This window comes from Euprymna scolopes, chromosome 23 (assembly GCF_053919585.1).
Source record: "Euprymna scolopes isolate OS-2025 chromosome 23, ASM5391958v1, whole genome shotgun sequence".
NCBI lineage: Eukaryota > Metazoa > Mollusca > Cephalopoda > Sepiida > Sepiolidae > Euprymna > Euprymna scolopes.
In genome coordinates, this window is record NC_136504.1 from 121,694,170 (window position 1) to 121,712,107 (window position 17,938).

At 37.3% G+C, this 17,938-nt stretch overlaps 1 protein-coding gene across 3 annotated transcripts in view; it reads left to right on the plus strand.

Annotated features, from left to right (window-relative positions):
• LOC145246173 (uncharacterized) overlaps nucleotides 1-17,938 on the plus strand; it is a 422,674-nt gene that overhangs the window by 275,760 nt on the left and 128,976 nt on the right. For all 3 annotated transcript variants that reach the window (XR_013863104.1, XM_080108045.1, XM_080108046.1), the window contains 4 exons: nucleotides 1,180-1,389; nucleotides 8,407-8,622; nucleotides 12,147-12,239; nucleotides 14,453-14,551. Coding sequence is in view for 2 of the 3 variants with exons in the window: in XM_080108045.1 (XP_079964171.1) it covers nucleotides 1,180-1,389; nucleotides 8,407-8,622; nucleotides 12,147-12,239; nucleotides 14,453-14,551 (618 nt within the window). In the remaining variant the exon portion in view is untranslated. The remainder of the gene's footprint in view (nucleotides 1-1,179; nucleotides 1,390-8,406; nucleotides 8,623-12,146; nucleotides 12,240-14,452; nucleotides 14,552-17,938) is intronic.

The following is a 17,938-nucleotide window of genomic DNA, read 5'->3' on the forward strand; positions in this document are numbered from 1 at the left end:
AGTGATGTGGTAATGGGAAGATGTGGTAGGGTTAGAGAACTTATAGATATGCGGCTTCGGTGTTCTTGGTTTCATGTATCGCTTCATATTTTGCCTTTGTAGCAGTTTGTCTGTCTTGCGCTTGTTGCTCCTGTGTGTTAGTTTCCATATTCAAGGCCTTTTTATTAATATTTAAGCTGTTTTTATTATTTCTGGTCGCTGCATTTTTCCAGTCATTCCTTTGATTCCAATTTCTTCCATTATTTTTTCAAAGTTTTTTCGGGATTGTTCATAGTGTCCCTACTATTATAGGTATTAGTTTGATTTTCTTTATCTTCCATATCCCTTTCAGCTCTCTGGCTAGCTCTGCGTATTTGCTCTATTTCTCCTTTTCTTTGATACTACCCTGTGGTCAGCTGGAACAACAAAGTCTACTATTCGACAGGACTTTTCTTTCTTGTTAATTATTAGGACATCCGGTCCTCTTTATTGGATGGGTTTATCAGTTTGTGTGTCTCTGTCCCATAAGACTTTGTGATTCACGTTTTCAAGTACTGTTGCCGGCTTATGTTTGTACTAATTGTTTGTGCGTTTGAGATGCAGTTGCTTGCATAATTCCCAGTGTACTACCTTTCTATATATAACTGTAACTTTGATGGTGAGGTTGGCTTTAAAATACCAAATGCCGATCATATCATTTCCAAAAGACAATATGTCATATTTTCGAAATTAATCTATTCTAAATCACTTTTATGATATTCGAGTAACTTCTTATTAATGGCGTAAGTTTTTATTGTGTTTGGTTACTTTTAAAATTATATCTAGTTTACAATCTTCTTATTTGTTATAAGTATTTGATAAAATAACTGATCCAAAGTATATTTTATTGCAAAGAACATAGTCTAATAAAGAAATAGATTGCATTAACTTTTTTGTATAATTAAACAAGTGTTAATGCGAAAGTCCATTTTAATTACTGACTTCCGTGAATTGAAATAAATATACTAATATTTATTTGTTAGATTAAATCAAATATATGGAATATTATAGAGAATGTAATATTACATTTCTTTCTGTACAAACATAATGCCTCTTTTTTCGGTAACAATCCAATAACAACATAATTAAGAATGTCGTACGTATTAGAAATAGTGTATGCATCATGTATTAATCATTTATTATTATTGGATCTGTTTTCAGATGGAGCAATTAAGATAATGTATATGAATGCTTCTGAGTATAGCAGAAACCGCTATGTATTTACGTGTTATACAAACAGCACTGCCACAGATGTAGCTTATGAATGGTATTGGAATGATGTTCAAGTCTCAAGAGGGCTATCTTCCTCGATGGTAAATGGTAAATCCCAAGGAAGCGTCGTGTTTAATATGTTAAATGATCGAGATACAGGTAAGACTGTTTGCCATATTGTTTACCTAACAATGGGAAAGGGTGCAAGAGATTGGTTTCTTGTCTTTCACTTCGAACGTTTACATATCTACCACTACTTTTAAATCGAGAGGACATTTCTAGATACTCTAAATCTAATTAAGTTGCGAGGAAACATTTGCGACAAATATTAGTTCTATCGCAATGAAATGTCCGTCTGACATTTGTTATTACTTTAAATATACAGTGTATTACAGTCTCACGGAAGACGCCGGGGTAGCCTTGTAAATAGTCGATCTTACATTATTATTAAGATTTAAATGAATTTTTTAAGAAGATATTTTTATGAAAAAACATTTTTATGATTAGCGGTATTGTGTTAAAAGGATAAATAATGTTTATGAGTTAGTTTTGGAATATAGTAGAGAAACAATAAACACATGTAGAGATATTTAAAATACATAAACAAAATAGGTTTTAAAATGTGGCCAGAGAAAACGTGACTGAAAAATCACTTGTTAGATCTTTGTGCAGTCGAATGACCTAAACATACACGATTAGTTTTAATATATACAGTCAAGTTAGTTGAAGAGGGGAGTTGAAAAAGAGACGTTAAATCATCTAGACGGGGCAGAAGTCGGAAGAGAGTTAGTTTTTCTTATGACGCTATGAAGCTGCTTATCCCAAGATAGCCAAAATGTGAACAGACCGTTGTAATCTCTTAAAATGTCTTCCAGTATCAGAGAATAGATAAATATAACTATTGTGTCATGTCGTCTTTGAACAATCAGGTACGGGTTTATTTGTCGTTTACACTAAACTGTTTTACATGTACTGTCAACAACTGTTAAACGTACCATCATCACCTGACATTTTACATGGACAAATGGTCTATTATATAGACCACTATGATATAAACTCTCTTTTTTTACATGGGGGTCGCCACTTATCAAGGCCCGAAGGCCACTCAGGGATAAGGGTTATTGCGTGTACAGTAATCAATGAGATAGTATTGTAGTAATCATTAGTATTGGGGGTTTTGAGAGAGTGTCTTACTTAAGGGGGCGGTTTGTCGGGAGTTTTTTATGTTGGACTTGAAGACGTCCAAGTTGCAGTCAGGTGGGAAACAGGCAAGCGGCAGAGAGCTCCACTGGCGTGCAGTTCTAAGAAAGAAGCTTTGCTCATGAAATCTACGTTTGGATTTAGGCACAGATAAAGAGTGGGGAAAATTATTGACAGTAGTTTCAGCCAGACGGGTGTTTCTCGTTAAAGATTTGCGGCGGGGAGGGCGAGGGATTGGAGCTCAGACGAGCACTTGACATGGAAATAACGAGAAAACAAAGACAGGCTCGCAACGTCTCTTCTGTGAGAGATAGATTGCAGGGAAGATAAAAGGGCATCCCCCACTAAACCACGAACTCTATTTTGTACTCTGTCAGGCAGGATAGGCTTTTTAGCAACTCCTGCCCAGATGTGGCAGCAGTAATCCATCCTTGGACGTACTTGGCTTTTATACAGATAGAGAATTGCATCAGTAGTGAGATATCTTCTGGAGCGGTAGAAGGATCCCACCATTTTCCCAGCGTCCCTGGCAACAGATTGATGTACGTGTTCCATTTCAGATCAGGAGCAAAGGTCAAACCCAGAAGCTTGTCAAAACATGGAGCCTCCCTAAGACAAGAGCCATCCATTTCAATTGATGCCAGATGGGAATCAGAGCGTTGATGATCTACAGATAGAAGCTTGGTTTTGGATGCATTAAAAGTGACCAGCCACCACTTCTTACATTGTACCACGTGCTCGAGATCAGAATCAGAGAGAACTTTGTCATTTTATGTGTTATCCTCTTCATCATACATCAAAGAACTCGCCCCTTGTCGTCGTTATGTCCAAGCATTCATTTATACAAATAATTATTTCTTCCCCACTGTAAACATACTGTCAATATATCCACGTCCTCGTTTTGTGTCAGCATCACAACACAAGTTATACGTCTATAAGGTTTGGCCTTCCACCGACAACGTAACATCTGTATAATTTAGTACAACCATTATATATGTAATATGTAAATCGTTACGTACATAAAATACATTCCTCCAATTCATACAGAACTCGATAATATAATACGTATACTTGTTTTTTTCTCTTAGACTGAAACTATTATTCTTAGTTGTATAACTAGTACTGTATTTGGAGATTTTAAGATACGTATTGATAATTTGAAATAGTTTGATTTTTAAGGGATACTGCTGTCATGTTGGATTATATTTTCGCATCTCAGGAATATTTATGTAAATTCATTTTTTAGGCTTTGTCATCTCGGGCAAATATATTGCCGCATGGAATGTAAGGGGCTACTATTTGGGATTATTTCTAGTAAGAATTTGAGCAGCGAGATGTATGTTTGCATTATATTAAACTTTTGCGGGTTACTACAGTCAGCGAAGCAGAAAACAGCAAGGCATACAAAAGTCTAGCATTTAAATGAACGATGACAAAAGATGAGACCGGCGAAAACACATGAATATGGCTATGAATGGGGCATCTACACAGAGGAGCAAAATAACTACTATCATCCGCGCAAATTCTGGCCCGACGTGTGTACAAAGTCTCGCAAGGAAACAAAGAAAACTAAATTCGAAATGAGTTTTTTGGGGGGAGGGGGTCTGTTGAAATAAAATATATTTATAGTCCGTCGTTTCAGCACGAAGCCTCTGACACGTATTTTCAAAGTCAACATAAACCGGTCGCATTCCTGCTTTTTCTCCTTGGGTCAATTAACAGTTTCTTAGTCTGCAGCTATAATCAGTTGTGACTGATTCAACGGTTCATGGTATCTCGCAAACGTTCGGAGCAGTGACGAGTCCTGCATCTTTCCTTCTCTTTCTCCGATCCCGATATCTTTATAGCCATGTATTCTTGTGACGTAAGTTTAGCGCCACGGCTTACTCATTTGCATTCGCTTCGTTATAGTCATATGTTTAATTTCGGTGATCTAACGAGAACCTATCTGTCAATTTCATTATGCCGCATTCAGAGAACTTACTGAAGTCAAATGCATGAAATGGTAAGCACATTAATAAAGAAAAAATACTGTCTTGTCACGCAAAACTATAAAAATCTTTAACTCAACATTTATATGAAAAATAAAAGCATATTTAATTACAATTATGAACCTTGATTAAAATATGCAATGCAAAATGTAAAAATTCACAAAAAATTAAATTCAATTTATTTGACAAACGTAATATACAACCATGCTTCCAATAGAATCTAGGGAAATGGGTAGTAGAAATTTACACAGAAGAAACTACAGCACCTTGAATTGTTGCATTTTTTGGTGCATTTATTCTTTCTTGTCCGTCTATTCCAAAATCCAGCAAACCTGATTGAAAAGGCGGCCTTTCTTCGTCTAATCGAAGACCAATAGTGCAATCGTTGTTTGTAGTGCCTGTTTCTGGTACAAGAGTAAAACTAAGGCCACGAATTATATCATAGTGCCTACTGAAGAGATTGTAGGCCCAAATCAGACCACCACGAAATTGTCAGCGCTCAAGAGAGAAAATATTAAGCTATTAGAATCCACTTTCATAGGACGAATTTGAGTTGCCCGTCTTTTAACTTTCCCGGTATGTTGAATATCACGTACTAGATATGAAGCAGAGGATTATACACAATAATCTAAATGTTTCAGAAGTGAATGTGTAGAGAGTATGAGAAATCAAATGTCCCTTGCTCTGTTAGCAGTCTTAATGTCATGTTTAGAATCCTGCAACATCCACAAGGCGAAGATTTTTTTCTCTCGTTCATTTCCTTGAACGGAGTGTGATCAGTGAAAGTAAAAGCCGGATCGGAAGGAGAACTGATTTCGATATAGTAACATTTATCAATATTAAAGTCTACGTCTCATTAAATGTACCATTTCCAGGCATGTTGAAGGTTAGACTTGAGAGAGAAAAATGTTTGCTATATGGCTTTTATTAGTAATTGTCTGTATTTTCGAGATGAGGTGTTTTCATTGATTGAGATTGTCGGACTGACTTCCTCATCTTGGTTGTTATAGACACAACGTTTCGGCCGTTTTGCCCTCCGGCCTTGATCATATGTTTTTTTATCGAACTGGGGAACCGTTTGTTAGGAGTCTCGAACCCAACACTTTATTATTATTACGGGGGTACCGTGTTCGGACTCCAGCTAGGCTCTGGGACATAGTTGCTGATTCTCTGTTTTGAATGTTAGTTTTCACTGCCTTCGTTCAGGATTGAACACAGCACCTTTAGGTAACTGTAAAATTTGATACAACGTCTAGGACCACTCAGCCATATGTCACTAGGACAATGCTTAGTTGGTTTTTGTTAATGTTAAATCTATGTTGTTATTCAAGGTTTTCTTTCTCTATCAGAGGTGTCCAAATTGCATTCAGCTCTATGCTTGGTTTGCTCAGTAGGTTGTTATGTCCGAGCATGTGAGCTGTTTCTTTAAGTGTTCTCACTTTCCAGTGTGTCTCTCTGTTTATTATTTTTACTTCATCCCATAGGGGCGATGGGCATTGTGGATATAATAAACCCATTAGCAGGCAAGTCAGCAACACATGTAAAGAATTCTGCGCACTTTACGGAACTGATCAAGGGAGCACCCATTAGTACAAACCAAATGGGAAGCCTAGATGTGGTTAGCCCGTTCACTAAAGTCCCAACTAGTGAGGCACTAGCAGTAATTCAAGACAAACTAGCTGCGGACCTGTCCATAGAAGAGCGCACATGTGTACCATTGCCAAACTTAATGGAAATTCTGACATTCTGCATGGAAACAACCTACTTCAAAATGGGTACTGACCTATATCGACAAGAGGAGGGGTTAGCTATGGGCTCGCCATTATCACCAGTGATGGCGAACATATACATGGAATACTTCGAAGACATGGTCTTAGGTTCAGCTCCCTTAAAGCTAACCATGTGGCTAAGATACGTTGATGACCCCTTCATACTCTGGACCCATCAGGAAGACATCCAGGCTCTCCTAGACCATGTGAACTGAATAAGACCATCGATACAGTTCACAATGGAGAAAGAAAAAGATAACCAACTGGCCTTCCTCGATATACTCATATCACGCACAGAGCATGGGTTTAAGACATCCGTATATCGCAAGCCTACCTTCACCGGACAATACCTTAACTTCAACTCCCATCATCCATATAGTATCAAACATGGAATCGCACGCTGCTTACAACATCGAGCAGAGACAATAAGTAGCGACACCATTATATACCACCAAGAAATGGTCGGGTTGAAGAATACCCTCCGTCGTAACAACTACCCCGATAGCATACTATCCACCAGACGTGTTAATAGTATAAGAGAGGAGAATGAAACCCAAAAACCTCCAAGGGACTGCCTACCATACATACGAGGCATCTCCGAAAAGATTCAGAGAATATGTGCCCCCTACAACATCAGGACGGTATTCAAGAACGAGTCAACACGCAGACGACACCTGGTACGAGTGAAGCCCCGCATGGAGGAGAACATGACCAAGAACTGCATATACTCCATCCCATGCAGTTGCAGAAAGGTTTACAAGGGTGAAACATGCCGCCCCCTTAAAGTAAAGGTGGAAGAACACCGAAAAGCGGTAACTAAAGGGGAGACGGAAAATCGGGTTAGCCAACCATGTCTGGATGCAGAGGGGGGATCATCGCCCCTATGGGATGAAGTAAAAATAATAAACAGAGAGACACACTGGAAAGTGAGAACACTTAAAGAAACAGCTCACATGCTCGGACATAACAACCTACTGAGCAAACCAAGCATAGAGCTGAATGCAATTTGGACACCTCTGATAGAGAGAGAAAACCTTGAATAAAACATAGGTTTAACATTAACAAAAAACAACTAAGAATTGTCCTAGTGACATATGACCGAGTGGTCATAGACGTTGCATCAAAGTTTACAGTTACCTTAAGGTGCTGAGGTCAATCCTGAACGAAGGCAGTGAAAAGTAACATTCAAAACAGAGAATCAGCAACTATGTCCCAGAGCCTAGCTGGAGTCCGAACACGATACCCCCGTAATAATAATAAAGGGTTGGGTTCGAGACTCCTAACAAACGGTTCCCCAGTTCGATAAAAAAACATATGATGAAGGCCGGAGGGCAAAACGGCCGAAACGTTGTGTCTATAACAACCAAGATGAGGAAGTCAGTCCGACAATCTCAATCATATGGCTTTTATATCTGTTATCTCTTCATCTATCTATCTATCTCGGTGTGTGTGATGGGGGTGTAAATTCCTTCCCCATAGGTTTGGAAACGTCTGAGTCTATCATTTACAAATTTTACACAAAACTAATTTATATGTCTGGCTGTGTTCTTAGATAGGCTTTGCACAGAAATTAATCCAATAAGTATCGAAAATCGAAAATCGAAAATCTGAAAATCTGATCTTAAAATACCTTTTTCTCTTTTATTTTTACAGGGAAACAATCAAATTTTAGCAAAAAATTTCTTCTTAAACAAACAAATTAATTATAATTTGAACATATAACTTCGCGGTAGAACATTCGACTACAGATCGACTGATTCCCTGTACAAGCCCGGATGTACCTTACCATTTTATTTTTTATCTCATTAATGAGTTAAATTTACGATAAAAGAAGATGCACCATTTAAAATCGCCGCTAATCATTTGTTTGTCTGCATATTTTAAAACTAAACATTGATTAGAAGTGATTTTTCCAGGGCATTAATCGTCAAACCCAAATTTCAGCTGACGTGATATTATAAACAACGCAGACGGAATTTGATGAACAGCATTATCATTATCATTTTTTAATTTGTTTGTGAATTAGTCTACAGGCCAAATTATTCCTCGTAATATAATAATAATAATAATAATAATAATAATAATAATAATAATAATAATAATAAATAGATTATTAATTTTATAATACGTACTCAATCTGCATAACTGTTTAAGCGTAATTTACGACCGGTCAATGTTGGACTGCCAGCTAATTTTCTAATATTCTTTTTAAACAGGTAATGTGACTTGTCATATACGATACAAATCTTACCTCCCGGACACCCGAAGACTGTTCATAAGCATGATGTACTTCCCGAAGGTTACACTGAACACGACATCTAACATAATTAAAAATCAGAAGCCGGTCAACGTTTCCTGCTATATACCACCATTTTACGAAATGTCCTATCCAATTTTAAAAGTCAATGGTGAATTGGTCAGAGGCAACATGGGTAAGAATACTTTTATCTATTAGTTGATGAGAAAGTTCTTGCGAAATTTATATTTTTTTCAAATAATGTTTTAAAATAAGTTTTCGTTATAATACCTTTACTTTATATATCATTTTCAATGGCGTTTATATATCTAAACGTTTTAACAACAATCGTTTGAAAACAATTATGTCTTCTTTTCAGAACGATAATACGAGATAAAAAAGGAAAAAAACAAATTTGTAAAATTTTCTTATTTCAATTCAAGCTAGGCCGAATAACTTCTGAAATATCTCGCGATATAAATTAAGCGTTTGGTCGAGGAACATCTACTGAAATGTAGGAAACTGGTTGTTTAAGAAATTTCGTGGTATCTTGAATATGATGGTCTGCCAGAACGATCAATTAAGAGCCTTGGCCGAAGTCAACTGACGCACAATTGTTCGAGAACTTGCTTCTGCATTAGAGGTAATGTATACGACGATTTCCAACCACTTGAGCGAGATTGGAAAGAAAAATAAATGGGCGCCTTCCGAATCGAACGACAACCAAAAAAAAAAAAAACGTCGTTGTAAAATGTCATCTTTCCTTCTTTAACGCAACAAAAATGACCCTTTTCTCGACGGGTTGTGACTTGCTATTAAAAATGTGTTCTTTACGACAAGTGGGGACGCGAACTTCAGTAGTTAGACGCCGACGAAGTGCCACAACACTTCCCAAATCCAGAGTTTCTCTAAAAGACGGTCAGTTTTTTACAAACCTGTCGCCACTTATTAAGGCCCGGAAGCCACTCGAGGATCAGGTTTAATGAGTGTACAGTAGTCAATGGAAAAATGTCATAATCGTTAGTAGTGGCAATATTGAAAATTTGATTACTAATGGGCATGGCGTATCAAGAACTTGTTTACGTTGGATTTCAAGACAATCATATTGTAGTCAGTTGGAAAGCGAGAAAACAGAAGAAAGTTCTAAAGGCGTGAAGCTATAAAAAAAACTTTGTTCATGGAATCTACGTTTAGGTTTAGTCACATCTAAAGAGTGGGGGTAGTTATTGATAGTGGTTTCAGTTAGACAAGTGTTTTGTGAAAGTCAAGGCAGGGAGGCATAGATTAGAGCTGAAACGAGCACTTGCCATGTAAATAACGATAAAGCAGAAACAGACTCGTAACGTTTCTTCTGTGGGAAAAATTTTTCAGGGAAAAGAAAATAGCATCCCTCACTAGGCTACGTAATCTATTTTGAAATCTGTCAAGGCAAAATAAGCTGCATCCAGGAGCTCCTGCCCAGGTGTAGCAACAGCACTCCATCTTTAGACGTACTTGGCTTTTATACAGGTAGAGAATTGCATCAGCAGTGAGATATCTACCGAAGCGGTAGAACGTTCCCACCATTTTTTTCAGCAACCTCGGCAAAGGATTTGATATATGTGTTCCATCTCAGATCAGAAGTAAAGGTCCGACCCAGAAGCTCGTCAAAACATAAATGCCTCTCCAAAACGAGAGGCATTTATTTCAATTGATACTAAACAGGGATCAGAGATTTGATGATGGAAAGATTGGGTTTTAGATGCAATAAAATTAACCAGCTACCTATTTCTCCATTCCTCCGCGAGATCAAATCAGAAGAGAAAGAATCAGAGTGAATTGATCGTTTAGGGCCTTTTATTTGTTGTCATAGATGATAATGTCGTCAGCATACATTTTTACGAATGATCTTCGGATGTTATTTGGGAGATCATTGATGTAGATCAGGAAGAGAATTAGACCCAGGATGGATTCCTTAAGGGACTCCAGCATTAATACTGTGAGAGTCTGGTTTCTGCCCATCAACCCCTATGAATCTTACGAACTTATCAGAGAGAAATTATTTAATAATTGAAAAGATATTTCAAGCTATACCGTAGCTAAAGATTTTGTGGAGTAGGCCTTTATGCAATACCTTATCAAAGGCCTTTGATATGTCAAGGAAAATTGCCCTATAAAAGAAGCCTCCGTCGAAAGATTCGCTAATCATATGAGATATAACTGTAAGCACATCTGCTGAAGATATAGCAGAACGAAGCCATATTGCATGTCATTGAAGAAGTTATGTTTGTTAAGGTGGTTTACTACTTTTCTATTTAATACTGATTCCGGCAACTTATTCGTGACGCAAAGGAGACTGATTGGTCTGTACTGAGAGGGTAATGACGGATCGCCTGAATTTTTAAATACGAACAGTTTAATGAGCTTTTCCAGAGTTTTGGGCAGCAAAAATGTATCAAAATATGATTTTAATGTATTAATATAGTTTCTTTTCAATTAATGATCCATAACTGAAAATAAAACAATAAATATGATAAAAACATGAAACATTTATAGATTGTTTTTAGAATTATTTGTTTTGCTTTTTTTTACAGTCAAGTTGTATAAAAGTGTAGCAAAATATAATTTTATAAACATGAAACATTCATAGAGTTTAAGAATATTTTTTTTTATTTCTGTACAAAAAGATTGATGAAAATACATGGAAAACTGCTGCCACATCTGGGCAGGAGATGCTAAAAAGCATACCCTGCCTTGACAGAGTACAAAATAGACTTCGTGGTTTAGTGTGGGATGCCCTTTTCTCTTTCCTGCAACCTCTCTTCCACAGAAGAGACGTTGCGAGCCTGTCTTTGTTTTATCGTTATTTCCATTGCAAGTGCAGGTCTGAGTTCCAACCTCTGGTCTCCCCTCGTCAATCTTTCACGATAAACACCTGTCTAGCTGAAACCACTGTGAAAAATTTCCCCCACTCTTTATATGGGCCTCAATCAAAACGTAGATTCCATGAACAAAGCGTATTTCTTAGACGTGAACGCCTGTGGAACTCTCTTCCGTTTGCCTGTTTCCCATCTTACTACAACCTGGATGTATTCAAGTTCAACATAAACAAATTCCTGATGAACCGCCACCTTAAGTAAGACACTTTGTCAAGTCTGCAATACTAACGATACTACGATAGTATCCCACTGATTACTGTACACGCAATAATCCTTAGCCCCGAGTTGTTTCAGGGCCTTGATAAGCGGTGACCACCATGTAAAATATACATAAATTTTAGTAAATATACATAAATTTTAGTTTGCAAGAACTTTTAGCAAAAGAAGAGTTATCAAACTCCCCCCTTAAAAGCGACAGCTCTCAGAGGTTCTTGAAACTAAAATACAAACATTCCCCTCATGTCACTGTCATGCAGAAGTGCCAAGAGTTATTATTTATAATGCAGGGTCAATGATAAGCATTAATATAATTTTCATGTAAAATGGTCCTTATTTCCTAACCACTGAAACTTTTTGGAATTTTTCAATAAGATATTTTACTACTAATCCTAAGTCTTATTTATAACGTAATCGTATTAAAAGTCCTATCGCACAGTAAGAAAATAAAATCATACAATATTCCGAACTTCCGGATCCTTTTACGTTAAACTGATATACGAAAGAGTAGCTCACAATTGTTGATCCGTCATTTTCGTTTGTGTTGTTTATCAATAAACTTTTATGCTTGTTTATTATGTTTCAGTTTCACTCACGAAAGAATCGAATGTTTCCTGTTATGCAGTGAATGGCATTTTTCACAGTGAAATAAAAACCTTAAAAATATCTATTGCGATTGGTAAGTCAACATTTTTATTTTTCACGTTATTTTATATTGAAAGGAAATGAAAATTTCTCCCCGTAACAAACAAAATATTTCTGTCTTTATTATTCGAGTGTCAAAATTGTAGAACATATTGAGTCGTCCAGAAAGCTTTTGAAATTGATCTGGCCGGAAGAAACAAAGCACCGTTGTAGGGCGAAATAAACCCACACTTTATTAGCATAGGATATAAGACTAATGTGCACATATCTAACAAAATGGCTGAAACCTTAGAGAATAACCTCGTTTGTCGTGGAATGAGGACGTAAATGTATGGCAACATTGAATGCTGTCAAAGCGAACTTATTTAATTTAAAACCTTCTCAACCACTGATGCCCATAACAAATAAAACGCTATTCAGAAGCTCTTTGTTAAAACCTCATAGCTTAACATTCACAAGTAACATGAATTGGGACAAATACATTGGAAATATTACCAGGGTTGCTGCAAAGATTGTGAACTCCCTTTACCATGCTAGAAAATTGCTCACACTTGAGAGTATCATATATCTCTACAAAGCCACTATTCTAGGCATGACGTATTGTTGCCATATCCCTATATATATGTTAATGTACTGTGCTCCGATAAACTTATAGTAATTTTACTCCCTCGACGAAAATACCCGCAGACTAACCCGACGAGCAACAAAATACCAATCATTTACTGTAGAAATCTCTAGATGCCGGAAGCCTTCTATTCTAATATTTCCTTCCACATAACTATTAGAGTTTGAAATCCACTTCCGGCTCCTTGCTTTCCTGACTGTACTCAAATGCAGACGTTCTATTGTAAAGTGAATGAAAATGTCGATGCTAAACACTTTATCTGTAGATATGGTCACAAGATGCAATATGTTTTGGTGTGTAAAAAAAAAAACACTTAGTAAACCCATTTCATCAGAGCATTCCTAACCGATTAGTTTTTTGTTATTGTTTTGTTTTTACTATCACGTTGCACCCCTTCATACCCCATTAGAAAACGATGCTGCTTTAGGTAATTTTAACGTAATTTGTATTTTTTTTTTACTTTGTGGCCATCGCTTATCAAGTTCCATGGTGACAATCGACGATATGGTTTTATAAATAGTATGTAAAATGTAAAAAAAGAACAATGATGATCAGTAATGGTGGAAATTTGAGATGGTCTGATTATATAAGATGACGACAACAAAAACTTATTTATATTAGACTTAAAATGACGATGTAATAGTCAATTGTGAAGCAGCTCTGTGACATTGTGTTTCACAGACGGACAGTTTTGCTCATAAAATTTTCGTATAGTTTTAAACACATATGGAGAGTGAGAGAAATTGTGGAAAATTGTTGTAACTGCACGAACATCTGTTATTTTTTTCTGTTATTTAAAGAGTAGATGCGCGTGTATTTAAAGTCTACCATACGTATACCCTCAAACAATACGTATTTCGTTTCAGTATCACTTGAGACAGGTTATGGTAAGCAATGCAACATATCGGTACTAAAAGTCTATACTTCTGGTAAAAAGAATATATCCTTTCCATTTATATCGGTTATTATGACAACCGGTGTGGCCAGAGGAGCGAAATTAAATAAAATTTTACGTACAATCAATGTCAAATAAACAATTATAACGATTGTTGTAAGAGACTGAATCGACGTCTTTGTGCCAATTTTCAACTTACTGCTATTTAAGGCTTTCAGTGATAGCTTACGAAAACACAGGCAAATACACACGATTTACTCCCGCTTGCATTTTAACGTAGCCATTGCATGTCAACAGTTCGCACTTACACGTTGTGTGTAAAAAGTTTCAAGAAAACAAAGACAGTAGAAAAATTCGATTCAGCTTTTTTTTCGTTGGAACAACGGATATTTACATACATGTACATCCAGAATAACGCAAAAACTCCAATGTGTTTCACAGCACTCTGCCTTGTCGAACACGTGTCTTTGTGCGGCCATGTTTAGGACAAGTCTTTCCTTGTTTCTCTTGAGCCGCGTGTGTTACACTATGTCTGTCCTTCTCGACTACGTTATTCTTTTTTATAATCTTTTTACTTTCTTCCTCGGTATGATGAAACCTCTTACACGGCTCACCCATTTGCATACAGCTGCTGCTGCCATACTTGCGTCTTCGCACTGTCACAGCATGTTTGTTATGATCTGGTTTCTTCAGTTGTTCATGAATGTAAAAATTCTTTTCTTTTCAGGAAAAAAGATATGCCCAAACGAAACGTCCAATAACTTACAATGGCCAGAAACTGTCGCAAAATCTACAGCCAACGTAACATGCATCGGAGAATACACTGGTAAATATTCACGTTTGTCAGACAAAATTTATGTGTCATTTAAACAGTTTATCCGCGTAAAAACTAAAAAGAGAAATAAAATTAGGATTTCTTTTCTCCTCCAGTAATGTATTTTACCTGTTCTAGGATAATATCGCCACTTGATAAGTAAAGTATGTATATCTATGTACATACACACACATACACACACACACACATATATATATATATATATATATATATATATATATATATATATATGCTAGTATGATACTGTTCATAAAATTATTATATAATTTCTCACATTCTGAAAATTATATATATACATATATATATATATATATATATATATATATATATATATATATATATATATATATATATATATATTGTTGTTTTTTTCTGGCGACAGTTTTTTGGTAATTGTTATTCCCTTGGGGGATTTTTCTCATCGGAATCCATTATAAAGTTCGGGTCAATTTTATTGGCTGTTCAAATACGTTTTTCGAAATAAGGGAATATTTTATTAAGAAACATAAAAACAGTTGCAAACACCTATCGAGAACCATACAACATCGTCTCATCGAACAAAACTACAGGCAATCAGATAACAAAAAAATTGAGTCTTAGAAAAATAATACCCACGTTTTTTCGCTTACTTTTGCCTTAAATAAAGAATCGAATAACATAAGTGATGATTTCTTAGTTTAGAAGTTACAATAACCACCTTAAAAACGCTGATCACAATCATAATCGTCATTGGATGACAGTGTCTGATACTGGATTACAGTTGAGGACAAGAAAGTCAGTTTCATAGTAGTCCAATAAAGATTCACACTGGTCATGATCGATAGCGATTAATAATGACCAATAGTTGGAGAAGAGCCCAATGATCGCAAGTAAAAGCAACTAACCGCTTCAAAACGACAATGACAACCAGTGATTGTTATTGAACCGACAGCGACAGGTTAGAGGCTGTCGTTATGAGACAATTGATGAGATTCAATAATGCAAGATTACGTCGGATTTTTTTTTTTTTTTACACAGTGATCACCACTTATCAAGGCCCGGAAGCCACTCAGGGATAAGGGTTATTGCAAGTACATTATCTTAGTGTGGAGATTTGATGAAGTGTTTACTTAAGGGGGCGGTTCATTAGGAATTTGTTAACATTAGACTTGAAGACATCCAAGTTGTAGTCCGGAGGGAAGCAGGCAGACGGAACAGAGTTCCACAGGCGTGCAGTTCTAAGAAAGAAGCTTTGTTCATGGAATTCGCGTTTTGATTTAAGCACAGATAAAAGGTGGGGGAAATTTTTCACAGTGGATTCAGCTAGCGTTTCATTTGTGTACTATCAATAAAGTGTTCATACGAAATAAATTTGGTAACTTATTGGAGGCACTTCGTATTCTTACTGTGTTCCCCGTTTCCCTCTGACACTTTCTTTCTCTTTACTCTCACTTCTTTTCTTGCTCTCTCTATCTTTCCTCACTCTCCATTTTCCCGTCCTCTTCCCATTTCTCGATTTCTTTTTCCCTTTTATTTGCTCTCTTGTTTTTTATTATTCAATTTCACCCCAAACAAGGCACATTGTCACTTTGCTGTAGGGGGCTACTATCAGGGACATAAGCTACAGGGGAACTATGTGGGGAGTTGGGCAGCAAGATGTCGGTTCACGTTACACTTGAACTTTTGCATGTCAGTACAGTTGGGGAAGCAGGAACTAGGAAGGGAATTCCAAAATCCAGCGGTTATGGGGAAGAAACTACTGGAGTAGAAGGCTATCTTACATATAGGGATCTCTACTGGGTAGGGGTGGGATTTTTCTGTTTGTCGGGTTTGTCGGAGATACTTACGCCTAGGGAGCACAAGTGCTTGCAGTTCGTCAGAGCATTCACCATTGAAATACTTGTAGAACAGGCATTTCTCTCCTACGACGTAATTTACCTACTCTCATTATTTCAAATATCAATCTTTGTTTATATACGTCATTCCTGACGTCATCTCATGTGCACATCAACCTGTGTGACGTCATCCACAAATCCAAACAAACACGCACAAAAGCAAGCAAGCAAAAACAAAAGGTCGGTAGTACTTGGTGATCAGTAGTCTGAGATGTCAGAAAATTTTCTGTCTCTGTCTGTCTTGTGGCCATGTCACTAGTAAGGGTGCTGGAGGTAAACGTTTTGTCTGGGCTGACGTTATCCGCCTGATAGTCAGGGACCCGAACCTTGGATTAACCACTAAGGAGGCTGTCCTATCAGCAGGCGCAAAGTACTGGGACTGCTTTATTGTCATTTGGTGAGTGGATCTGGACCATGCAGTAGTCTCTGGTGGGGCTTCTCGATGCCATACTAGTGGGTAATTGTTACGGTTTTCCTGTCTTTTTCTCTCTTACTTTCCCTCTCTGTACTGCTCTAACCAAGTATGCCGACCTATTCCATAACTCCCAAAAGCTCAACATGAAATATCTCCATAATAAAAACTCGATGAAACCTAGAACCCCATCCACCAACGTAGACCCCCTACTACTAGGTTTCCTTCTCCAACATCAGGGGTCTACGTTCCAACCTTCCAGAGGTTGAAACCCCATTACAGGAGACGAAACCGAACATATTATTTCTAAATGAAACTGGAATAGGGCCGACCACTTCCCTACATGAGTTCATAATTAACGGATACTCTAACTTAACATCTTAATCTGACCCCCAAAATCGCCATGGGCATGGAATATGTGCCTACATTAAAGATGGCTTCCCGTGTGGCAGGGATATCTCTAGAGAAGATCCTAATTTACCCTATATGTGCTTCAGGGTTGCACTTGCTAACACCACTGCATTTATATTTGCCCTCTATCGGCTCCACAACAGCGGAGTTACTGTCTTTAAGAGCATATCTGAGAAAATAGACCACATACTGTCTGCACATGCCTCGGCTAACATCCACATCTGTGGTGACTTCAACGTCCATAACGTGGAATGGCTGACCCATTCAAATAAGACAGACGATGAGGGGAGGTTTTGTCATGATTTTTTCATTGCTTATGACCTCACTCAGATTGTTCGCGAACCCACCCGTCTGCCCGATACTACAGGTCAGTATGCAAGCCTCCTAGACCTTTTTCTCTCAACTTCCCCTGAGCTATGTTCATGTTCCGTTCATTCTCCTCTAGGATCCTCCGACCACTCCGTCGTATCAGTTAAGATAAAAATGAAATGTAATAAGTCCCCAGACGTACCCCTCCACCGTACTGTATACAGATACTCTATAGCTGACTGGGATAGCTTCCGTACATTCATATCTGATTTACCTCTGCACTCCATGTTTAAAAAGGAAGTGTCCTCTATAGTATCAGATCTGACTGAATGGTTAATTGTAGGCATAGACAAATTCATACCATCTAAAAAA